We start from the raw sequence: 25,046 nt of genomic DNA on the forward strand, positions 1-25,046 counted from the left end.
ATCACGTGTTCTTGAAAAAGTCCACGACATACCCTAAAAAGTCAAGATTTTGTTCGGGCTCAACCATTTGAAATGATATATTAAAAGTCATTTTTATATATAAATGATATCTTCGGATATTCGGCTTTTTGTCACCTAAATAAATAAAAACGGAAAATAAACTAAGAAGACGCATAGAGATTTCTTTCGGCACGCACTCCGACGCTTAACATTACTCCAACATTAGATGATTTGGGAGGTGTCTTGGGCAAGAAGACAAGCTCCGTGATGCTTGGGCGAGGTCTTGGTCTCGCTTGGACAAGGTTGGACGAGGACTTAGGCTCGCTGGGCAAGCCTGGGTGAGGCCGTGGCTTTGCTGGGCAAGCCTGGGTGAGGCCGTGGCTTTGCTGGGCTGGCCCGAGGCAAGCCCGTGCACAAGGAGAGCTGGCATGAAGTCCTTGAATCGAAGTCTTGGCGCCAAGACTTTCGTCTTTAGGCTTGGGCTCTGATTTTCGGCTATGTTCATGTCATTTTTGCTCTTATGATGTCGTTTTGCACTTGTGAAAAATAACGACATAATTGAGAGTTTAGTATCGAGTTGGGCACAATGTCCTCTTTATCATGTCCGACCCGACTTCCTACTAAGATGAATCGTTGATGCCTTTAAAAAAAATGTTCATAAAGAAGATTTAGAATTTTTTGTTTAGCTGACCAAAAAGAGTCGTGACTCAATTTTTTTTTTTTCTTGTTTTAATACTATATCAAATTCGTAGCGTAACTTTTTTTAAATAAAATATTAATGAGAGAGTCGCAAAATCTTTTTAAAATTATGTAAAATATATAGAAGACATTTGTTCCTGTGCGAATTTATAATGTGATTTGTCTTAAAAAAGTATTGTAATATTAATTGCGCTCGTTTGAAAACGTAGCTGCAACATTACATCACTATGCTTGTATAAGATTCCAACGCAACCAATTTGATCTGCGTGTAAAGTTGAAGAAGATACCAAAGGAGCAACGGCAAATGATATCAAAACGCTTAATCCAGATTCCACTCATATATAAGAGAATCAAATCAGTGTATGTGTATGCATACACACACACACACACACACACACACATATATCTAAGCTTGTGCATTCGGAGAAGAAGAAGGAGAAGGAGCGACTTTACCAGGGTCAAGTAAACACACCTTTTTTGCCTCTAGCTCCTTAATTTGCATCAGGACATGTTGGGGCTGTAATTTAGATTCAAGCTTATACTTTGCAACACAGTCAATGACTCTTCTCAAGGCTTTTATTTCTTGCTCTATGGCCTAGTGTTCAATAAACCAAGAAAAAAAAAGTCTAAATACTTCGGGTAAAAAAAAAAGAAGAAAAAGGATAAGTCAAAACAAGCGTCGCCTAATACACAAGGCAGTATTTTTTTTATGGGTCTCCAAATTAAAGAAAAGAAAGGGGGTACCTTTTTCGTAAGTGGTTCGGTTCTGTCAAAGCGAACCTTGATGGAATTGACGTATTGCTTCAGAAGATGCGACGGCGATAAATTTTTCACCTCGAAAGCATAGATATGCTCGACAGCCTCGACCACCAGATTCATTTGTACGAGATTATCGATAACAACTGTCCGCCAAATGAAAAACAGAATCCTTATTTATTAAATCACAACTCTAAACAATGAGCTAGAAATCATGCCAATGAAACAAACCTGAAGCTTTATCAGCGAAACCAAGGATTCGACACAAACCAGGACACACTCTGTGCTGATTCGCATGTCCCAAAAGTCCAAGAAGCTCATCAGCCTCGAAATCAGACACGAGGCCATAGGCCGCCACCAAATAAAGAAATCCGAACACATTACTCGCACTCTTGTGCTTATGTCCCAAAACACCCCTCAACTCGTTTGCCATCTTTACGGCTTCTTCTCTGACGAGAGGACTGATCAGGGGCGATACAGTAATCAACTCCTCCAGCAAGAGGTCTCGACTGTTGCTGACTTTCATCTTGTTAAAACTCTTGTTCTGTGAACGCAGACATCCTGGCATCGCGTCCAAGACTAGCTTTGCTGGGTCAGAAGTGCCTTTTAATGCATTTCTGACCTCGTTGCGAAAAGACTCATTCTTCTCTTCGTCGATGTGGTTGTACACGAACGTTCTCAAACCTTTTCCGTCCATATTTACGCAAAGGGGCTTGAGCTCGGGCCAGAGACTGGCCGGGGAAGGAGAAGAAGAAGAGACCGTCAATTTCGGTTCTTCTTTTTCTTCTTCTTTGATATTATGGGAAAATATGTTGAAGCTTTTCCCGTATAAATTGAAGCAGACGGACTCGGCGCGAGGCCAATGGCTAGTGGACGGCCAGTTTGAATCTGCCTTTGGAGTTTTGTCCAACTTTACCACTATGCCGTTTGGTTCGGATTTTACTGCTTGATCGTCCGTCTTCGACGGTGTTTCTATCTTTACCGTTGGTTCAACTTCTGGTTTAGAATCGACAGCATCGCTCCCTGGCGATCGCAACAAGAGGAAGAGAATGTTGTCAATTATATCCCATCAATCAGAGAGATTATTAATACACAGAGAATCTTCAAAAACCTCAAAACAAAACACATCAAAGTTTGCAAGTCAATTTTTCGTAGGCCTACTGAATTTCAAAACTGTTGTAATTAAGCTGCAATGAATCCTAGTTATATTATATACAGTGAAATCGAGCATGGAAAAAAAACCCCAGCTACATCACTGCTCTCACCGCATGGTACAGAGGAGCTTGGCGCGGTACTACTTTTCGGATCTGTATGGGGTTTATTCAGCTCCACAGAATGGCTTATTTTGTCCTTGACTACCTCCAGCATCAAGATTTGTTTCTCAAGCCCACCGGGTGGATATGTTGATTCAAGCTTGTACTTGGCAATATATTTCATTACGGTCTTTATAGCAGTTATTTCTTTGTTTATAGCCTGCTTCTGAAAGAAGATACCATTGCTTAACAAAATCTTCATAAACATGGACAATGAGCGAAAAAGGGAGAAGAATTGCGTATATTACACACATAATTAATACCTGTTCCAAGTTGGATTGATTTAAACTCTTGTAAATTCTTTTCCTGGAGATAGTCAAATAACTCTTGAGAAGGTCTACCGGCTGAAACTTACCCAGAAGCCCAAACGCATAAACATTATCAACAGCCTCAAGGAACATGGTCTTTTCTATAAGGCTTTCGATCAACACTGTAACGCATAAAAGCCAAGTACATCAGGAATTCCTCCGAGAGAAACTACAATATAATATGAAAATAAGCTATAATATATTAGGCATTCTCTTTTTGGGTTCTGATCTTTCTCACCTTCATCCGCAAAGCCAAGGGCACGACACAGCCCCGAGTATGCTTTATGCTGAATAGTGATTCTCAAAAGACGGAGAAGCTCTTCTCTTTCGTAGTTGGAGCCTAATCCATAGGCAGCTAGAAGAAGTAAAAACCCGTACCCAATGATAGGAGATTGATAAACCTGTCCCAGATTCGATTCCCACTCCTTGGCCAACTTCAGAGCTTCCTCTCGGACACTTTGACTGGTTGGAGGGCAAATGGAAATCAACTGTTCCATCAAAAGAATGCAGATATTTCTGACTTTGGCCATTGTCAGGCTCGTGTGGAACTCGGGTTGTGAGCGTAGAAAACCCGAGACCGAGTCCAAGACGAGCTTAGCTGGGTCCGGGGAGTAGGTTAGAGCCTCACGGACCTCGGAGCCCCATGAATCGTGATCTTCCACGTACTGATAGAGAAAGAGCTTCAAGTGACTTCCGTCCATTCCGATGCAGAAACACTTTAGGGCTTCGAAGGTGCTTGTGAACGCTGAAGCAATCTGGTTCACCAACTCCAAGTCTTCCTTTAGATACTGGTCTTTTATCATCGGAACCCTTCTTTTTCGAGGATTTGGAGTTGCGCTTGCTGGTGAGTCTGGCACGTTATGACATTGAGTCAAACAACATAAACTTTAAAATGAATTTCATTATATGAAAATATTCATATCAATCCACGAAGATTAGGAAACTAACACCCTAGTTGTTTCATCGACTAAATTCATTCACTGACAAAAACAAGTTTTAATTGAATTTGTGCATTTTCACTTAAAAAATGTAATTAAAAAAAAAAAACACTAGAACTAGTATATATGCAAAAGACAATAAAAAAGACCAACCTTTATCCAAGTCTTCCTCTTGAGGAATTGGAATCGTCCTCGCTGGTGAGTCTGGCAATTATAGCATCGAATCGAACAACATTAAGAAAAAAGAAAGAAAAGAAAAACAATCCCTGAATGCCTAAATACAACTTTTATTATACGTAGATATCCATATCAATCGACAGAAATTACAAAACTAAACAGCCTATTCGCTTCATCGGATAAATTCATTCTCTTTCAAGAACAGTCACATGAGACTGCTCAACATCTCTCACATCAACGATCTTATTGCAAACTCGATGGAAATTTCCAGCTTCGGTGGACACCGACGGAAATGAACTCAAAGATGGTAACTTTTTCCCCCTATAAACTCTGGATTTTAGTGAACTCAAGTAACGAACTATGTTTTTAGGGCAATCTGAAATGGATTCAAACATTATGGTGTTTGATCGTAATTGATTAATGGGGAAACACCATTTCTTCCTGATAGAATGGACTATGCATAATCAACACAACTTTTATCGCACCAAGAGATTCCCATCCATCAATGGACATTTCGAAACCAAACATCCTAATTGCTTCATCGGCTAAAGTTCTTAACTTTCAAAACCAAGTTGTGATTGAATTTGTGTATTCTCCCACTTAAAACTCACTCAAAATATTTAAACGTCAAAACAAACAAGAAATAAATCTTTACGCAAAAGAAATATAATTATAAACACATTGCAAAATCTAAAAAAAAAAATGGGAATAAGATTACCTTGTTCATCATTATCGCCCCAACCGAAATCAGCATTCGAATCCTCGCCAGGGGACCGAAAACTCCGGCGTCGAATGCACCGGAAAACGCCAAACACATCACCGCTGTCGAACTCATCCACCAAATCAAAAGCACCGATCAGAAGCAGAAATCCTAAAACATCTGAAACGCCGCTCCGACCATCCAAATCCTCTTCCTTAATCCTGGCCATCCATTCACGGGCCAGCCTCGCCGCCTCGGCCCGCTCCGCAGGCCCAATACTCGGCCCAATCTCCGCCAACTGCTCCAACAGCAACACCGCGCCTTTTCTCTTCTCGGAATCCTCGCCGTACTGATCGCCGATGGCTTCCAGGACCAGCTTCCCGGGATCGCCGCAGTCCCGTAAAGCTCCGCCCACGCGCTCACGGAGCGTCTCGTGCTCACTCGCCGACTCGCTGAGCACAGAGAGAAGCTTCTTCGCGTCGGTGGTTCCCGGAGCGGAGTGTGACCTAATTTTCGCCTCTCTGGAATCGAGCTCTCGGAGGCGTTCGTTCACTTGAGCCTCCTTAATCTCGAGCTCCTTGAGGCGGGCTTCGATGGAGATTTGAAGAGAAGCGAAGTTTCGCCCCAGGTCTCCCCATAGAAGGATCGGAGGAGGACTCTCGGAGGTAGAAGGCGAAGAAGGAGGTTCGCAGACATGGCTTTGTACGGACATTATTTCGGCCCCAGACAAGGAAAGTATCTTAGTGAAGAAGTTTAGTCAAGAGTAAAGACTGTGAGAGAGGACCTTTAGTTGACTTTTGGTACTTTTTTATCCCGATGAAGTATATGATTGGGCGAATAAATAATAGTAAAGTACTGATTTGGAATGTATGTATATTTTGATTAAAATACTTCTCAAGTTACAAAAACTAAACTTGTATTTCGACCTTAACATATGACTAAAGTAGATTTCGACCTTAATCGTAATCAAATGGACATTTTCTTAAATTGGACTAAATTGAGGGACATTTCCGTTTTCCTACTATTTTAAAAAATTTACCAAATTAGGACTAGTAAAAAAAAGGGTAATTAAGCTAAATGACCTTCCGAAAATAAGCAATTTATTTTTAGCCCACATTTAGTTAATTAATGGTAAATAGTCATTGGGATTTATTTACAATCAAAATGAGACGGGATTGCCCTTTGTTATTCCCGCCCATTTTGTGATCACGGTTATTAAATATCATCAGCTCAAATATTTGGTCATTAATGATGACGAAAATCGAGGAAGGTCATTATAACCGTATCTCTGCATTCACACGCTATTTATTGCTTTTCAGAAGAAAAAAAAAAGGATTTGGCCGCCATCAATGGCCGAGCCCGAGCACCCCCCTCCTCTCTCTCATCGTCATCGTCTCCTCCATCTCCTTCTCCTATCTTCTTTTTCATTCCTTGCGCGCCATCAATGGCCGAGATCGAGCGACACCCGCGCGTGTTCCAGCCGAGAAGACAAGGACAGCCACGAGCCGCCGAGGATGCCGGACCGAGAGGAGACACCGAGAAACGACGCAGAGAGCACGCGAGAGGCAGCGTCACTTCGTCCTCCTCTCCGCGATCTGCGTCCAAGGTCCCGATCGGAATCATGGACACCGCGAAGAACAGTTTTTTTTTTTTTTTGGTTGTTGCTCACATTAATAGTATGTTCGTGTAAATAGAAAACATATTTACAGTATATTCGTGTAAATAAGAAGCATATTTACAGTATATTCATTGTAAATACAAAACATATTTACAGTATATTCGTGTAAATAAACTGGAAAAAATTTTGGAAATATTTTGGACGTTCTAAAATTATGAATATATGGAAAACAAAATAATATCAATAAATGAAGAATATTTTCCAAATCCACACGTCCAAAATTCAAAAAACCAGGTTAACTACTTTCCTAATCGGTTTAATTCAAAATAAAATAAAATAAAAACTGCCTAAATGAAAAAAATTAGTTAAGTCAACGCTGAAATTTCTCCATATCCACACGTCAAAAAATTCAAATACTTGCCGAATTCATTTTCAAATTTTAAACAAAAAAACTGCCTAAAATAACAAGTTACTAATCAGAGTATACATTGGCAAATCTGTAAAAAAATCCTTCATAAATGTGCAGCCACGTAAGCAACTAGGCTATTTACGGATTATTAACAAAATGTTGGCAAAAAATAAATTGCTACACATTCCGTGGCTTAAACAGTCAATTATTTGAAAAAAAAAACCCTACCCTAAGTCAAATGAGAGATAACAAAATTATACCTATTATACCCTCATATTGCATAACTAATTACCAATCTACTATCTTTTCCAATAAAATCTCTTCATTTTTCTCTTTCTTTCGCTTTTAGGAAAAAAATAGAGGACTCTTTAGTTTAATAAATTTTTTGGAAAAATTAGAAAATGGGCCTTAATTTAGTCATTGGCAATTCTTCTAATCAAATCTATTGCAAAAATTTAAAATTTCTAAACTTTTGACCCTAAAAGCTTAAAAATATTAAATCTCATCTCTAACATAAAACACTAATCCGAGAAGAGAAAACGTGAAGATGGCAGCTTGGGCCGATCGATAGATGATGGCCATGGCTTATAAGGTCGGTCGGATGTGATGTGAGAGTGAATAAGAAAAAAAAAATTGTCATTTTACACGTAGTTATCAATTTTTTTTTTTCAATTTACCTTTTAAAAATAGAATTTCACTTCATTCAACATATAAAAAAAAAATTTACTTTATACATATCACAATATCACTAGTCAGTAACTAGTCCGTTAAGACTTGAGAGTAAAGAAGAGTCGCTTATTAAATTAACACGGAATTAATTTTCTTTTTTCTCTTTCGTGTTGAATTTTTTGCCTCAGTCTCCTCCCAATGTCATTTTTTGCCATTTGCATATATATATATATATATATATATATATATATATATATATATATATATATATTAACGAGTGTCTGCTTTTATACAACTAGCTATTATTATATAATGCTATATACTTTTCTACAGTTTTTGAATAAATATAAAATGATTAAAAAAAAAAAAATTCCCTACTCGAAGTATTATTTCCACCTTCCATTGTATCTTATTTATAGACTAAAACTCTTGATAATACAAATTCTAAGTTCTAACCCAGACAATTCAAGTAATTATTTTATCGACTAAAGTCCTATCACATTCATAATTAGGATTAAGATAATATTGTAATGCTAATTACGGTCGTTTCAAGAACAGCTTTAACATCACTCGCCACTCTTTCCTCGGCTCCGGGGGAGGATAAGAAGATGGATCTCGGATCATTTGTCATGCATTTGCGCGTTTGGCGGTGGAGAATAAGAAGATGGATCTCGGTGATCTACATCTCGAGACGATGGTCTTCACCGGTGATCAACGTTGCGTGACGGTTGTTTGCGGTTCACGGCTATGGTCTTCGGCTGGATCCCGGAGAGGACTTTCAGCAATACTCCTCGTTTGTGTACGTGGAGGTTTATGTCGTCGTCGTCTCTTACCATATCCGCGCAAAGTAGCCTCAAAGATGTTTTGATCTGATTTTATTTATGCTTTTTTTTTTTTTTTTTTTTTTTTTTTTTTTCATTTCAATTTGATGGTGTTTGATTACATTTTATTTTGTCTTGTATTTCATGATTTGTTTCGGTACGGAGACGGACTAGCCCCTTCTATTATACCGTTTTGGATATCCTGTTAAACGTCTGTCTACATAGGCTGAAGAGTCATTTTCTTTATGGGTCATCGGGGTCCGATTGATCGGATCTTTCCATCAACTATTATGAGTATTTTGAGAGAACCTTATGTGTGCTCGAGTTGAATGTGCTCTATGTTCTTCCCTTTATAAGAAGAGTGCACAAGATGAACCATCACTTGTATTATTAGATTTATTTCGACCTAAATCATGTTTACCTTGTTCTAAAATGCTATTCTCCTGTAACTGGGTGTTTCGCCCTTGTTTTGATGGAATGCTCGTAGCTATTTAAAAAAAAAAAAGATTCCAATGCAACCAAATTGATTTGTATGTAAAAGTTCAAGATACCATATCTTTGATCTACCAAAAGCAGTCCAATGTATAACTAGCCCGTGTCTCAAATCCTAAATGTAGAACTAAACAAACGAAACTCCGCATTGTCTTCCTTGTGTTTCCCACAAGAGCAACAGAAAATGATATCAAAATGCTTAATTCAGATTCCACTCATATATATATATATATATATATATATATATATATATATATATATATATATATATATATATATATATCTAAGCTCGTGCGTTCGGAGAAGGAGAAGTGACCTTTTCGGAGTCAAGTACACCCAGCTTCTTCGCCTCAAGCTTGATGATTCGCGTCACGATATGCTTGGGAGGTATTTCAGATTCAAGCTCATGTTTCTCAACACACTCAATGACGCTTCTCAAGGCTGCTATTTCTTGTTCTATTGCCTAGTGTTCAAGAAACCAACAAAAAAAACAACCCGGTCAAAACACATGTTGCCTAAGACCACGTTATTTATATTACGGGTCTCCAAAAGAACTCATGCGCGACAAAATGATTAAAGAAAAGAAGGGGCACCTTTATCGACGGTGGTTCGGTTCCATCAAAGCGAGCCTTAACGGATTTGACATATTTCTTCAGAAGATGCGACGGCGATAAATTTTTCACCTCGAAAGCATATATATGCTCGACAGCCTCGACCACCAGATTCATTTGTACGAGATTACCGATAACAACTGTCAGCCAAATGAAAAACAGAATCCTTTTCCATAAATGACAACTCTAAAGTAGACAATATACCAGAAACCATCTCTACAAAAACAAACCTGAAGCTTTATCAGAAAAACCGAGGATTCGACACAAACCAGGACACACTCTGTCCTGATTCGCATGTCCCAAAAGACCGAGAAGCTCATCGGCCTTGAAATGAGACATGAGGCCATACGCCGCCACCAAGTGAAGGAATCCGAACACATTACCCGGACTCTTGTACTTGTGTCCCAAATTACCCTTCAACTCGTTTGCCATCTTTACAGCTTCATCTCTCACGAGAGGACTGATCGGGGGCAATACAGTAATCAACTCCTCCAGCAAGAGATTTCGACTACTTCTGACTTTACTCATGTCTAAATTCTTGTTCTGCGAACGCCGACATCCCGGCATCGCGTCCAAGACGAGCTTAGCGGGGTCAGAAGCGTCTTTTAAGGCATTTCTGACCTCGCTACGAAAAGACTCGTTCTTCTCTTCGTTGATGTGGTCATAAATGAACGTTCTCAAGCCATTCCCATCCATTTTAATGCAAAGGGACTTGAGCTCGGGCCAGAGACTGGCCGGTGAAGAAGAAGAAGAAGAAGAGACCGTCAAATTCGGTTCTTCTTTTTTATCTTCTTCTTTGATTTTATGGGAAAATACATTGAAGCTTTTCCCATATAAATTGATGCAGAAGGACTCCAGGCGAGGCCAAGGACTAGTGGACGGCCCGTTCAAATCTGCCTTTGGAGTTTTGTGCAATTTTTTCACTTTGCCATCTGGTTCGAATCCTACTGCTTGGTCGACCGACTCCGATGGTGATTCTTCCTCTACCGATGGTTCGACTTCTGGTTTAGAGTCGACGGTGTTGCTCGCTGGAGATCACAACAAGAAGCAGCAAATGTTGTCAATAATATCCCATCGATCAGAGAAATGATTGATATACAGAGAATCCTCAAAAACCTTAAAACCAATTACATCAAAGTTTGCGAGCCAATATTTAGTATGCTTAATGAATTTTATAGCACTGAAGCTGGAATGATCCTATTTATTATATAAGATGAAATCAGGCATCGAAAACAAAAAACCGGCTACATTACCGCTCGCACCGCATGGTACAGAGGAGCTTGGTGCGGTTCTACTTTTCGGATCTGTATGGGGTTTATTCAACTTCGCAGAATTGTTTATTTTTCCCTTCTTTATCTCCAGCAGCAAGATTTGTTTCTCAAGACCACCGGGTGGGTATCTTGATTCGAGATTGTACTTGGCAATGTATTTCAGTACGGTCTCTATAGCAGTTATTTCTTTTTTTATAGCTTGCTTCTGAAAGACGTTACCACTGCTTAAGAAATCTTCAGACATAAGTGAGCGATAAACGGAGAAAAATTGTATATGTAAATAATACCTGTTGCAAGCTGGATTGATTTTCTTTCTTGTATATTCTTTTCCTAGTGACAGTCAAATAGCTCTTGAGAAGGTGCACTGGCTGAAACTTACCCAGAAGCCCACATGGATAAACATTATCAACAGCCTCAAGAAACATGGTCTTTTTTATAAGGCTTTCGATCAACACTGTCATGCATAAAAGCCAAGTACATCATAAACTCCTCAGAGAGAAACAACAACAAAATATGACGATAAGCTATAATATATTTGGCCTTCTCTTTTTGAGGTCTTTTCTTTCTCACCTTCATCTGCAAAACCAAGGGCACGCCACAGCCCAAAGTATGCTTTATACTGACAAGCGATTGCCAAAAGACGGAGAAGCTCTTCTCTGTTGCAGATAGAGCCTAATCTATAGGCAGCCAAAACAAGCAAAAACCCGTACACAACGATAGGACGCTGATAAACCTGTCCCAAATTTGATCTCCACTCCTTGGCAAACTTCAGAGCATCCTCTCCGACACTTTGACTGATTGGATGGCAAATGGATATCAACTGTTCCAGTAAAAGAATGCATATATTTCTGACCTTGGCCATTGTCAGGCTCGTGCGGAATTCGGGTTGTGAGCGTAGAAAACCCGGGATCGAGTCCAAGACGAGCTTAGCTGGGTCTGGGGCGTAGGTTAGAGCCTCACGGACCTCGGAGCCCCATGAATTGTGATCTTCCACGTACTGATAGAGAAAGAGCTTCAACTTTCTTCCGTCCATTTCGACGCAGAAATACTTTAGGGCTTCAAAGGTGCTTGTGAACGCGGAAGCTATCTGGTTCACCAACTCCAAGTCTTCCTCTAGAGACTGATCTTTTACTTTCGGACCCTTTCTTTTTCGACGTTTTGGAGTAGTGCTTGCTGGTGAGTCTGGAAAGTTATAACATTGAATCAAATAACATTATATGTATTAACAACATGAACCCCAATTGCCTAAATTGAACACAAGTTTCATTATACGGAAAGCTTCGTATTGATCAGTGAAGATTACGAAACTAACACCCTATTTCATTCAATTGCTAAATTCATTATTTTTCAAAAAATAAGTATTAATTTTCACATTCAAAAGTCACTTAAAAATGCAAAAACAAGTCAGAAGTTGTCTTTATGCAAAGAAAAGAAAAAAAAAAAGAAAAAGGACCAACCTTTATCCAAGTCTTCCTCTTGAGGATCTGTAATCGTGCTGGCTTGTGAGCCTGGCAAGTTATAGCATCGAATCGAACAACATTTAGAAAAAGAGAAAAGAAAACAGTAAGCCCCGAATACCTAACACCCTATTTGCTTCATCGGCTAAGTTTATTCTCTTTCAAGAACAGTCACATGAGAATGCTCAATATCTCTCGCATCAACGATCTTATTGCAAACTAGATTGAAATTTTAGAGCCCGCTTCTGTGGAAAGCGATGGAAATGAACCCAGCAATGGTAATTTTTCCCCCTTCAAGCTCTGGATTTTAGTGAACAATCAGCGAACTCGAGTAACGTACTATGTTTTTAGGGCAATCTGAAATGGATTCAAACATTATAGTGTTTGATCGTCATTGATTAATGGGGAAACACTATTTCTTGCTGATAGAATGGCCTATGCATAATCATCACAACATTTATCGCACCAAGAGATTCCTATCCATCAATGGACATTTCGAAACCAAACAACCTAATTGCTTCATCGGCTAAAGTTCTTCACTTTCAAAACAAAGTTGTGATTGAATTTGTGTATGCCCACACTTGAAAGTCACTCGAAATATTAAGATGTCAAATCAGACAAGTACTAATTTATGCAAAAGAAACAGAAATAAGAACACATTGCAAAATCTAAAAAAAAAAAAAAATTGGTAATAAGATTACCTTGTTCATCATCATCGCCCCAACCGGTATCAGCATTCGAATCATCGCCCGGATATAGCAAACTCGGGCGCCGAATGCACCGGAAAACGCCACACAGATCACCACTGTCGAACTCATCCACCAAATCAAAAGCACCGATCAGAAGCAGAAACCCTAAAACATCTGAAACGCCGCTCCGACCATCCAAATTCTCTTCCTTAATCCTGGCCATCCATTCACGGGACAGCCTCGCCGCCTCGGCCCGCTCCGCAGGCCCAATACTCGGCCCAATCTCCGCCAACTGCTCCAACAGCAACACCGCGCCTTTTCTCTTCTCGGAATCCTCGCCGTACAGATCGCCGATTGCTTCGAGGACCAGCTTCCCGGGATCGCCGGAGTCCCACAGCGCTCGGCGCACGCGCTCACGGAGCGTCTCGTGCTCACTCGCCGACACGCTCAGCACAGTCAAAAGCTTTTTCGCGTCTGTAGTTCCCGGACTGGGATCGGGATCCGGAACGGAGTGTGACCTAATTTTCGCCTCTCTGGAATCGAGCTCTCGGAGGCGTTCGTTCACTTGAGCCTCCTTAATCTCGAGCTCCTTGAGGCGTGCTTCGATGGAGGTTTGGAGCGAAGCGAAGTTTCGCTCCAGGTCTCCCCATGGAAGGATCGGAAGAGGACTCTCGGAGGTGGAAGACGAAGAAGAAGGTTCCCAGTCATGGCTTTGTACGGACATTTTTTCGGCGAAGAAATGAAAGTATCTTAGCAAAGAAGTTTAGTAAAGACTCTGCGAGAGAACCTTTAGTGGACTTTTGGTTCTTTACGGTTTCCGATGAAGAAGGTGATTGGATGAATAAATAAATATATAGTAAAGTACTTTTTTTTCAATTGGAAAATAGAAAAGTACTGAACTTTGGAAGATGTGTATGTAAAGCACTATTCACTGGTCAGTCCTTGAGTTAAAAAAAAAAAATCACTACTCACAAATAAAACTAGTCCGTACGAAGAGTCGAGAGCTAAGCTAAGCAAGCATTTGTTTAAAAGTAGTCGTTTTTTTTTTTTTTTTTTTTTTTGAGGAAGTCGAAATGTTATGTAAAAGTAGCCGAATGCTACTCCATTTCTAAAAATTAAACATTTTGGGAATTTTGTGTTGCATTTTTGGCGCCATTTGTCTCTTCTCAACGTTATTTGTGGGATTTCCATTAAAAAAAATAGCGCTATTTGTGTGATTTGTTTTTTCTTTTTTTGGGGGGTTAATAAATTAATTATCACTTGGGATTTCTTTTTCAGAGGGAATGTTCGCTGCTACAGTCTGGGATCCAGATACATTCATAAATTGTATTAATTTTCCCGTAGCTTTTCAGAAATAAAATCCGAGATACATAATAAATCAACCTTTTTTAACACTTACTTTATAGTTTTTGGTTGCCACTAACAAATAAGGCATACGGAACTTGGGCATGTCATTCTGCATATAAAAACTGGAAAATCATAATCTAAACCTTTAAATTACATTATCTTACACTTCAAAATAATTCAAAATGCAGTTTATTTATCTTACACACAAAAATACATATTCTCATTTTCTATTATTTTAATAACTTAACAACTAGCTATTTAGTATGTCATATATATACACATATTTAACTTGTGTATTTAGAATCCAAGCTATATAATTTTCTATACATTTTACATAAATATAAATTGATTTCATGAGTCTCAAATAAATATGAACTACTATTTTTGTTAAAAATAACCAGATTACATGGCATTTAAAAACTTGGCACAAAAATAATAAAGTGAAGTACATCACACTCAAATACTAAATATAATTTATTACCTATCCATAACAAAAAAAAAAAAATTATAGAAACTAGATTATAAATTTTCTAGCTTGTTTGCAATTGTGATTATTTTTTATGATGGTAATTAGTGTTGTTATTATCTATCACAATATTAATTTTAAACCACAAATTCTAATTAGAAAATATAAAATAGTTATATATATTATTTGATATAAATTAATACACATACAAAAAAAAAAATTATGATAAAATAAATTTTAGAGTTGTTTTAAAATTAGAGAAACCAATTAAATATAATTAAACGATCACTCTACTTATTTATGGAGTTGGTATGAGATGAATATTGAAACTTCATATTTCTATTTCACTATTCAAGTGCAAAATATAATTGGATAGAAAATTATATTTAACTCTATTTTGTCTGATCTCACTCCATAATGGAGTGATTAGAGATGTTCTTAGTTGTTGGTAGCTATGCCAAATCAATCATGTTAACATGAATTATTAGGACTATAAGATCATTTTGATTAATTGATAGCGGAAAAAAAAAAACCTAACCCCAAACTCCTTTCCCCCTCGAACGACTATTTCCTTGTATGTTGGCTAAAATCCTATATCACATTTATAATTAAGGGTAAGATACTGTTTTGATTTGTTCATGTGCGAATTTAATGTGATTTGTCCCAATAACATTGCAATTCTAGTTACGCTTGTTTAACAAAACAGCTTCAACATCACTATGCTTGTATAAGAATCCAAATGCAACCAGTTTGATGCAAGTAAAGTTCAAAATACCATTTTTTTTATCTACCAAAGCAGTCGATGTATAACTAGTTCGGGTCTCAAAATCCTAAATGTAGAACAACTATACAAATCTCCGCAAAATCTTCCTTGTGTTTTCCAAAGGTGCAACAACAAATGATATAAAAATAATCCAAATTCCAGTCATATATATCCGAAGTGTTTATATATATATATATATATATATATATATATATATATATATCTAAGCTCGTACATTCGGAGGAGTGACCTTTTTGGGGTCAAGTACAGCGCGCTTTGTCTTCTCAAGCTTGATGATTCGCGTGATAAGATGATGGGGCGGTAATTCAGATTCAAGTTTATATTTCACAACACAGTCAATGACGCTTCTCAAGACTGCTATTTCTTGCTCTATGGCCTAGTGTTCAACAAACCAAAAAAAAAAAAAAAAAAAAAAACCCGGTCAAAAGCGCAAAATTTGCAAACATAAGTCAAAAAATGCGTTGCCCTAAGACACAAGGAATATATTTTTTGGGTCTCCGAAAGAACTCTCGCGTGACACAATGAATAAAGGAAAAAAAGGGGGTACCTTTTTCGAAGGTGGTTTGCGAACCCTGATGGACTTTACATATTCCTTCAGAAGAAGCGGCGGCGAGTAATTTTCCACCTCGAAAGCATAGACATGCTCGACAGCCTCGACCACCAGATTCATTTGAACGAGGTTATCGATAACAACTGTCAGCCAAACGAAAAACAGAATCCTTTTCCATTAAATCACACCTCTAAAACAGACTATATACCAGACATCACCTTTATGAAACAAACCTGAAGCTTTATCAGCGAAACCGAGGATTCGACACAAACCAGGACACACTCTGTGCTGATTCGCAATTCCCAAAAGACCGAGAAGCTCATCGGCCTCGAAATCAGACACGAGGCCATACGCCGCCACCAAGTGAAGGAATCCGAACACATTATTTGGACTCTTGTACTTAAATCCCAAGTTACCCCTCCACTCGTTCGCCATCTTCACAGCTTTCTCTCTCACTAGAGGACCTATCAGGGGCGATATGGTAATCAACTCCTCCAGCAAGAGGATTCGGGTGTTCCTGACTTCATTGATCTTTTGAGTCTTGTCAAACTCAGGCTGTGTACGCAGACAGCCCGGCATCGCATCCAAAACAAGCTTCGCAGGGTAAGAAGCGCCTCCCAACGCATTCCTGACCTCCCTGCGAAAAGACTCGTTCTTCTCTTCATCGATGTGGTCATACACGAACGCTCTCAAGCCTTCGCCGTCCATATTTATGCAAAGGGGCTTGAGCTCGGGCCAGAGACTGGCCGAGGAAGAAGAAGAAGAAGAAAAAGAAGAGACCGTCGAATTCGGTTCTTCTTGTTTTTCCTCTTCTTCGATTTTATGGGAGTATATGTTGAAGCTTTTCCCGTATAAATTGACGCAGAAGGACTCGAGAAGAGGCCAAGGGCTAGTGGACGGGACGTTTGAATCCACATTTGGAGATTTCCCCTCCTTTTCCGCTCTGTCCAATGGTAATTCTTCCTTTACAGATGGTTCAACTTTTGGCTTAGAATCGACGGTTTTGTTCACTGGACAGTCACAGCAAGAAGCAGAGAAATTATTGAAACATAGGCAATCCTTAAAACCTCAAAACCTCAAAACCAAGAACACATAAGAGTTTGAAAGTCACTACTTAATAGGCTTAATGAACATTATAACTGTTGTACTTAAGCTGCGACAATTGTAGTTTTATGTACAGAGAAATCTGGCATGAAAACAAAAACCCTGAATACCTCCTATAAAAAGACACACAAACAAAAACCAATCAGCTTTTTACACACTCTGGCCAATAATTTTTACAATTACCCAAAACTACTAAAATATTTAAAAGTTTACTGCTCTCACCACATGGTACAGAGGAGCTTGGCGCTGTACTACTTTTCGGATGTGTATGGGGTTTATTCAACTCTGCAGAATTGCTTATTTTGTCCTTCTTTGTCTCCAGCAGCAAGATTTGTTTCTCAAGCCCACCAGGTGGATATGTTGATTCAAGCTTGTACTTGGCAATGTATTTTATTACGGTCTTTATTGCAGTTATTTCTTTGTTTATAGCTTGCTTCTGAAAGAAGATACCACTGCTAAAGAAATCTTCATAGACATGAAAAATGAGTGAAAAAATGATAATAATAATAATAATTATAGTAATACCTGCTGCAAGCTCGATTGATCTCCTTTCTTGTATATTCTTTTCCTCGAAAACTTTAAATAGCCCTTGAGAAGGGGTGCTGGCTGAAACTTGCTCACTAAGCCACACGCATAAACATTATCAACAGCCTCAAGCAGCATCATCTTTTTTGTGAGACTTCTGATTAACTCTGTGATGAACAAAAGCCAGGTAAATCATAGACTCATAATAAAAATCCGCAGTAAGATACGTAGCTATGCAATATATTATTGGCCTTGTCCCAGCTCACCTTCCTCTGCAAAACCAAGTGCACGGCACAATCCAGGGTAAGCTTTATACTGACTAGCGATTCCCAATAGACGGAGAAGCTCTTCTCTGTCGTAGATAGAGCCTAATCTATAGGCAGCCAAAAGAAGTAAAAACCCGTACACAACAATAGGACGTTGATAAATCTGTCCCAAGTTTGATCCCCACTCCTTGGCCAGTTTCAGAGCTTCCTCTCCGACACTTTGACTGATCGGAGGGGCAATGGAAATCAACTGTTCCAGCAAAAGAATGCAGCTTTTTCTGACTTTGGCCATTGTCAGGCTCTTGTGGAACTCGGGTTGTGAGCGTAGAAAACCCGGGATCGAGTCCAACACGAGCTTAGCTGGGTCCGGGGCGTAGGTTAGTGCCTCACGGACCTCGGAGCCCCATGAATCGTGCTCTTCCACGTACTGATAGAGAAAGAGCTTCAAATTTCTTCCGTCCATTCCGCCGCAGAAAGACTGTAGGGCTTCAAAGGTGCTTGTGAACGCTGAAGCTATCTGGTTCACCAACTCCAAATCTTCCTCTAGAGACTGGTCTTTTACTTTCGGACCCCTTCTTTTTCGAGGATTTGGAGTCGCACTTGCCGGGGAGTCTGGCAAGTTATAACATTGAATCAAATAAGATTATATATATATATATACATATATAAATAATATGACCCCTAAGTGCTTAAAGTTATCACGAGTCTCATTATACGAAAAGCTTCCTATCAGTCAATGAAGATTACAAAACTTATACCCTATTTGCTTCACTGGCTAAGTTCATTAGCTTTAAAATCAAAACAAGTTTTAATTGAATTTGTGCATTTTACCTTTAAAGGTCACTTAAAAAATGCAAAAACAAACCAGAAGTCTTTATGCGAATAAAACAAGAAAAAAGAACGAACCTTCATCACAGTCTTCCTCTTGAGGATTTGGAATCGCGCTCGCTGGTGAGTCTGGCAAGTTATAGCATCGAATCAAACAGCACTTAGAAAATATAAAGAAAAGAAAAATAGTAATCTCCGAATGCCTGTATACAACTTTTATTATATGCAGATATCCATATCAATCGAAAGAAATTACAAAACTAACAGCCTATTCGCTTCATCGGCTAAAGTCATTCTCTTTCAATATCTCTCATATCAACGATCTTATTGCGGACTCAATGGAAATGAACTTGAAGATGGTAATTTCCCCCCTATAAACTCTGGATTTTAGTGAGCAATCAGTGAACTCGAGCAATGAACTATGTTTTTAGTTGGATTCAAACATTACGGTGTGTTTGATCGTCATTGATTAATGGGGAAACACTATTTACTTTAAAGATAGAATGGCCTATGCATAGTACCAAGAGAAATGACAACATTTTCGAAACCAAACATCCTATTTGCTTCATCAGCTAAAGTTCTTCACCTTCAAAACCGAGTTGTGATTGAATTCGAGTATTCTCACACTCGAAAGGCACTCAAGATATTTATTTAAACGTCAAAACAAAAAACTAATCTGTATGCAAAAGGAACATATCTCACCAAAAAGGGGGGGTGGGGGAATAAGATTACCTTGTTCATCATTATCGCCCCAACCGAAATCAGCATTCAAATCCTCGCCCGGAGACCCGAAACTCCGGCATTGAATGCACCGGAAAACGCCAAACACATCACCGCTGTCGAACTCATCCACCAAATCATAAGCACCGATCAGAAGCAGAAACCCTAAAACATCTGAAACGCCGCTCCGACCATCCAAATCCTCTTCCTTAATCCTGGCCATCCATTCACGGGAAAGCCTCGCCGCCTCGGCCCGCTCCGCAGGCCCAATACTCGGCCCAATCTCCGCCAACTGCTCCAACAGCAACACCGCGCCTTTTCTCTTCTCGGGATCCTCGCCGTACAGATCGCCGATTGCTTCGAGGACCAGCTTCCCGGGATCGCCGGAGTCCCACAGCGCTCGGCGCACGCGCTCACGGAGCGTCTCGTGCTCACTCGCCGACACGCTCAGCACAGTCAAAAGCTTTTTCGCGTCTGTAGTTCCCGGACTGGGATCGGGATCGGGATCCGGAACGGAGTGTGACCTAATTTTCGCCTCTCTGGAATCGAGCTCTCGGAGGCGTTCGTTCACTTGAGCCTCCTTAATCTCGAGCTCCTTGAGGCGGGCTTCGATGGAGATTTGGAGCGAAGCGAAGTTTCGCTCCAGGTCTCCCCATGGAAGGATCGGAAGAGGACTCTCGGAGGTGGAAGACGAAGAAGAAGAAGGTTCCCAGTCATGGCTGTGTACGGACATTTTTTCGGCCGAGTCGAAAAGAAACGGAAGTATCTTAACGAAGAAGTTTAGAATAGACTGTGTGAGAGGATTTTTAGTTGATTTTTGGTACTTTTTGATTTCCGATGAAGAATGTGTTTGGAGATTGGACGAATAAATAATAGTAAAGTACGAAGAGTCAGGACGAGAGAACAAAGGTTTGTGAATGATTCCTTTAATTAAATTGAAATTAACATTTATTATTTTGTTCCTTTCGTGTTGAATATTTGGCGCCATATCTTTTCCCAATGTTATTTCAGGGATTTCCGAAAAAAAAAAAATAATAATTTGAGTTAACAAAATATCATTTCGGTTTTATTTTTCAGAGGAATGTTCGCTGCCACAGTCCGGAATCAAGAGGTATAATATTAACATTATAATTGTGTAGTTTTTTTTTGCCACTAATAAGGTACTTATTTACCGAAATACCATTATTTTTGTTTAATTTGAGAGGATATTTTGGGTGATCATCGGCGAGATCTTGACGGCGAATAAAGCGAAGACCTTGAAGCTCAGGCACTTGAGGAGAGAGTTCGTGGTCGCCGAGTTCAAAGGGTTTGGAGTTTAATGCTTTTTTTTTTTTTTTTTCTATCGTTCGATGTGATAAGTTGTTAATTTGTGTAATTTCTCTTATTTCGATGGATACCTATGATGCTCAAGCTCTCTTTCTTATGCCACCACTCGAGTTTTGGAGCCATTTGCTTCGTTCAATTTCATGGCAGAAAAAACATAGAAATCATACTCCACAGCTGTGTTTCCAAGCTTTCAAGTTTGGCATATAAGGAAAAAAAAAAAAAAAAATCTTTTCATTTTGCTATATATGTACAGCTTTCAAGTTACAGATTTCCCGGCGAAACAGGCTCGCTGCTTTTCCAACTCAGCAATATGTTTCTCCAGATCCTCAGGCGGGTACTGAGTTTGAAGCTGGTATTTGGCGATACAGTCTATTACGCTTTTAGCGGCGGCGATTTCTCTGTCTATGGCCTGATTCTTTTCATAAAGCAAAAGTATCAGTTAAAAAAAAAATAAAAAATAAAAGCCCAAAACCTTTCATGCCATGGAAATTATTTACATGTTTCGAAGGCGACTCGAGTTTCTTTTTGCATAATGTCCTCTGGAAGTACAGGTAGTCTTTGAGGAGACGAACTGGCGGGAACTTTTCCGTCACCTCGAAGGCGTATATATGCTCGATAGCCTCGAGAAAATGGTTCTTCTGTATGAGGTTTTCGATAAGAACTGTCACGCAGATCACGAAGAATAAATAATCAGTAATGAGCTAAATTATTGGCATACGCTTAAAGGGAGTTAGATATTTGCTCGCCTGTGGCTTTATCGGCTAATCCAAGGATTTGGCACAAACGAGGGCACACTTTGTGGTGGTTCGCGGTAAGCAAAAGACCGAGAAGCTCTTCGGCCTCGTAATCCGATGCGAGCCCATAAGCCGCAACGAGACTCAGAAATCCATACGCGTTGTCCGAAGTAATGTAATTTAATCCCAGATTGAGTTTCCATTCATTTGCCATCTTCAAAGCTAGCTCTCTCACGCGGGGATTGGTTATACGCGGTGGCGATATCGTAATAAGTTGCTCTAGCAACAGGATTCGGCTGTGTTTGACTTTGGGCAACAAAAGGCTCTTGTCAAACTCCGGATGTGAACACAAGAACCCTGGCATTGCGTCCAAAACAAGCTTTGACTGATCGGGGGCGATTTTCAGAGCTTCACCGAGCTCCTTGGCCAGTGAATCGCGATCGTCCATGTGATCATACAGGAACATGCTCAAACCCTTCCCGTCCATGTTGACACATAAAGAATTCAGCTCGGGATACTGAGTTGTGGATGAACTTGGAGTCGAATTGAGTTTCTGCGTGGGCTTGCTGGAGAAAAGGCTCAAGCTTTTTCCGTATAGTATATTGGTGTATAAAGACTTTAATTTTGACCAAGGTAGTGTTGCCGACGAAGACGATTGATTTCCCATTTGTAGACCTTCCGTTGGAGATACCGTTTGATCTTTCAACTGTAAATCGTCCTCTGCCTTTATACGTTGATCGTCCGATTGTGAATCCTGCTTTCGAGGCGGTTCGAGCCCTGAATTTCCGGTTGGAGACGCTTGATTTCCCATTTGTAGATATTCCTTTGGAGATACCATTTGATTTTTCGACTGTAAGTCTTCCTTGGCCTTCGTCGCTTGATCGTCCAACTCTAAATCTTTCTTTGGAGGCGCTTGATTTCCCATTTGTAGATCTTCCTTGGGAGATGCCGTTTGATCTTTCAACTGTAAATCTTCCGTGACATTTGTCACTTGATCTTCCGACTGTAGATCTTGCTGTGAAAGCGATTTGAGCTCTGAATTTCCCTTCTGAGACGCCTTTGCTTGGGAATCCGTGGAAGTGCCTGCTATACAGAAGATAACAGAGAAGAGATAGTGGGCTTATTAAGATACCTTCATCAGCAAGGTACTATACCGAAGAAGTAAGTTCAGGGATTCCAATAACAAATTCTAAAAAGTACAATTAGATTATTATCTCATCATTTGGTATCAACTCCAACTACTCGAGGAATCGAAGACCCTAACGGCTCTCACCACATGACAGAGATGGGATTCGAAGAATACTTTTCCGACACGACTTTGGTCTTTTCACAATCCCTTTCTCGAGCTCCGAGATTTGCTTCTCAAGGTCCTCAGGTGGATAGTTTGATTCGAGTTTGTACTTGCGTATGTACCTTAGTATAGTCCTCATCACAGCTATTTCTTTGTGTATGGCCTGAATCAGGTTTGAATCTTACAAGTCTGCAACAATGAGCAACGAAAAAAAAAAACAAAAAAAAAGAGAAGAAAACTAAAGAACACCTGTTGTGAGCTTGACGAGAATCCTTTCTTCTGTATTCTGATCACCGATCCTTTCAAATAGGTCTTAAGAAGGTCTACGGGCTGGAATTTTCCGACCAGGTTATACGCATATACATTGTCTACAGCGTCGAGAAACTTACCCTTTTGGATGAGATTCTGAACTATCACTGCTTGGTAGACATGGAACCGAACAAAAACCGGAAAATATTAGTTCGTTATATTGAAATGCTCCGTTTTAAATTAGCCTTTGCGTTTTCTGAATCATCAAGAAATTTATCACTTCATGGACATTTTCGGTTCACTTTTGCATATTAGTTTCCCAAAATGACATTAAAAGATGGATGAAAAAGCTCACCTTCTAGTTTATCTTCCAAACCAAGGGCTTGGCATAAACCAGGAGAGGCTTTGAACTGGTTTGCGACCTCGAAAAGACGGAAAAGCTCGCTCATCTCGTACTTGCTTTTCAATCCGTACGCCGATAGAAACAGCAGAAACACGTGAGAGGTCACGTGGCACTGGGAGATCTGTCCCAAATTCGACCCCCACTCGTCGGCGACTTTTGAAGCGTCCTCTCTCACACTGGGGATAATCTGCGGCGACAAGATTGTTAGCTGTTCCAACAGAAGAACGCAGGTTTTCCCGACTTTGGCGACTGATAGATCCTTTTGAAACTCGGGCCGCGAGCGCACGAAACCCAGAATCGTCGCGTCTAAGACGAGTTTTGCCGGGTCCGGGGTGTGGCTAAGGGAGTCGAGAACCGCTTTGGTCCACGAGTCGTTCCCGTCCAAGTACTCGTGGAGAAACAGGTTTACGTTTTTTCCGTCCATTTCGACGCAAAAGCTCTTGAGAGCATCAAAGGTGTTTGTGAACGCCGTAACGATCTGGTTCATGAACGTCAAGTCTTTCTCAAGAGACCGGCCTGTGAGTTCTTGATGAGCTAGGCATATTAAAAACGGCGTTTAAAATTGCAATCTTTATCTGTCTAACGAGTAATGACCATACAATCACAATATTTTAACATACCTCTTCGATCTCCATCGGCAAGAGTAAGACCAAGCTCCGCGTTGGAATTCGAGTTCCGCTTTTCGACTCCCCGAAAAACACGCAACATGTCACCGGTGTCGAATTCGCTGTTTTCAAATAAATCATAAGCGCCCAAAAACAGAAGAAACCCGACCACATTCGAGACCTGACCGCCCTCGGCGCCGCCGCCGTTTTCGGTCCCGATGATCCTCGCTTTCCATTCTCGGGCCAATTTCAAAGCTTCCATTTGTAGTTCAGGTTCGGTCTTATCCCTCACCAGCCGGGCCAATTGCTCAAGCAAAATCACGCAGATTCTGGTTCCGACACTGCTTGAAAACCCGCTTTCGCGGCTACACAGCTCTTTAACGACGCCGAGGACCAACTTACCGGGCTCTTTTGACAGCTCGAGAGCTCGGTGGATGCGCTGGCACAGCTCGTCCTGATCAGCGATCGTTGACTCGCTTAGCAAAGTCAACAGCTTTTCCCAATCGTTCTTGTTGTGAGTACTACCGCGATCCAAATCAGCGATCTTCTGCTTCTTTGCCTCTAATTCTCTCTCTTTGGATTCCAGCTCTCTGAGACGCTCGTTGACTTTGATCTCCTTCATATGGAGCTCTTTCAAACGGGCTTCGATTGAGCTCTGGAGAGAAGCGAATTGACCACCCAATTCTCCCCATTGATGTGTCAGAGGATTCGCAGAGTGAACAGAAGAAGAAGAAGAAGAGCGTTGGATATTATTGCAAACGTTTTTCTTCTCCGGAGCTTTACGTTCTAGGGACATTTCTTGGCGCACGGTTTTTTTTTTTTTTTTTTTTTTTTTTTTTTTACTAGCTGGAGTGAGTTGAGTAAAGTGAAGACTTTGGATTGACTTGATTTTTCCCAATTCTCTTGAATTGCTTCAGGTG

At 40.1% G+C, this 25,046-nt stretch overlaps 4 protein-coding genes across 11 annotated transcripts in view; all 4 read right to left on the reverse strand.

Moving 5' to 3' along the window:
• Positions 1 to 785: 785 nt before the first annotated feature.
• On the reverse strand, positions 786 to 5,678 carry LOC149382248 (FRIGIDA-like protein 5). 2 transcript variants are annotated; one of them, XM_089601744.1, is made up of 8 exons: positions 4,910 to 5,678; positions 4,168 to 4,218; positions 3,315 to 3,926; positions 3,032 to 3,198; positions 2,721 to 2,928; positions 1,687 to 2,478; positions 1,444 to 1,601; positions 786 to 1,294 (listed from the first exon to the last, which is right to left on the reverse strand). In XM_089601744.1, exons 1-8 carry the CDS (start codon positions 5,601 to 5,603, stop codon positions 1,106 to 1,108), a joined length of 2,871 nt encoding a protein of 956 aa, XP_089457870.1. In that variant the 5' UTR covers positions 5,604 to 5,678; the 3' UTR covers positions 786 to 1,105. The 2 variants fall into 2 exon arrangements, with proteins under 2 accessions (XP_089457870.1, XP_089457869.1); XM_089601743.1 differs by having other exon boundaries at positions 2,721 to 2,934.
• Positions 5,679 to 8,935: 3,257 nt separating this feature from the next.
• On the reverse strand, positions 8,936 to 13,752 carry LOC149382249 (FRIGIDA-like protein 5). The gene is made up of 8 exons (XM_089601742.1): positions 12,941 to 13,752; positions 12,240 to 12,290; positions 11,353 to 11,964; positions 11,070 to 11,236; positions 10,765 to 10,987; positions 9,742 to 10,539; positions 9,494 to 9,651; positions 8,936 to 9,363 (listed from the first exon to the last, which is right to left on the reverse strand). Exons 1-8 carry the CDS (start codon positions 13,650 to 13,652, stop codon positions 9,184 to 9,186), a joined length of 2,901 nt encoding a protein of 966 aa, XP_089457868.1. The 5' UTR covers positions 13,653 to 13,752; the 3' UTR covers positions 8,936 to 9,183.
• A 1,749-nt stretch (positions 13,753 to 15,501) lies between these two features.
• On the reverse strand, positions 15,502 to 20,415 carry LOC149382250 (FRIGIDA-like protein 5). The gene is made up of 8 exons (XM_089601746.1): positions 19,531 to 20,415; positions 18,877 to 18,927; positions 17,971 to 18,582; positions 17,705 to 17,871; positions 17,402 to 17,615; positions 16,309 to 17,085; positions 16,073 to 16,218; positions 15,502 to 15,901 (listed from the first exon to the last, which is right to left on the reverse strand). The coding sequence occupies exons 1-8, from the start codon at positions 20,249 to 20,251 to the stop codon at positions 15,728 to 15,730; spliced, it is 2,862 nt and encodes a 953-aa protein (XP_089457872.1). The 5' UTR covers positions 20,252 to 20,415; the 3' UTR covers positions 15,502 to 15,727.
• A 539-nt stretch (positions 20,416 to 20,954) lies between these two features.
• The window catches only part of LOC149382251 (uncharacterized), a 4,152-nt gene continuing 60 nt past the window's right edge, over positions 20,955 to 25,046 (reverse strand). Inside the window, exons 1-7 of one of the 7 annotated variants that reach the window (XM_089629831.1) lie at positions 24,142 to 25,046; positions 23,474 to 24,055; positions 23,119 to 23,285; positions 22,852 to 23,032; positions 21,591 to 22,664; positions 21,342 to 21,505; positions 20,955 to 21,253 (exon numbers count right to left, since the gene is read on the reverse strand). The exon at positions 24,142 to 25,046 is cut by the window's right edge and continues 60 nt beyond it. In XM_089629831.1, coding sequence (XP_089485957.1) covers positions 21,101 to 21,253; positions 21,342 to 21,505; positions 21,591 to 22,664; positions 22,852 to 23,032; positions 23,119 to 23,285; positions 23,474 to 24,055; positions 24,142 to 24,922 — 3,102 coding nt within the window. In that variant the 5' untranslated portion in view covers positions 24,923 to 25,046 and the 3' untranslated portion in view covers positions 20,955 to 21,100. Of the gene's footprint in view, positions 21,260 to 21,341; positions 21,506 to 21,590; positions 22,665 to 22,851; positions 23,033 to 23,118; positions 23,286 to 23,473; positions 24,056 to 24,141 lie in introns of all 7 variants that reach the window. The other 6 variants (XM_089629835.1, XM_089629834.1, XM_089629828.1 and 3 more) reach the window with 6 other exon arrangements.

This window comes from Urtica dioica, chromosome 11, assembly GCF_054948205.1.
Source record: "Urtica dioica subsp. dioica isolate 48M chromosome 11, U.dioica_male_clone48M_v1_H2, whole genome shotgun sequence".
In the NCBI taxonomy this organism is placed as follows: Eukaryota; Viridiplantae; Streptophyta; class Magnoliopsida; order Rosales; family Urticaceae; genus Urtica; species Urtica dioica.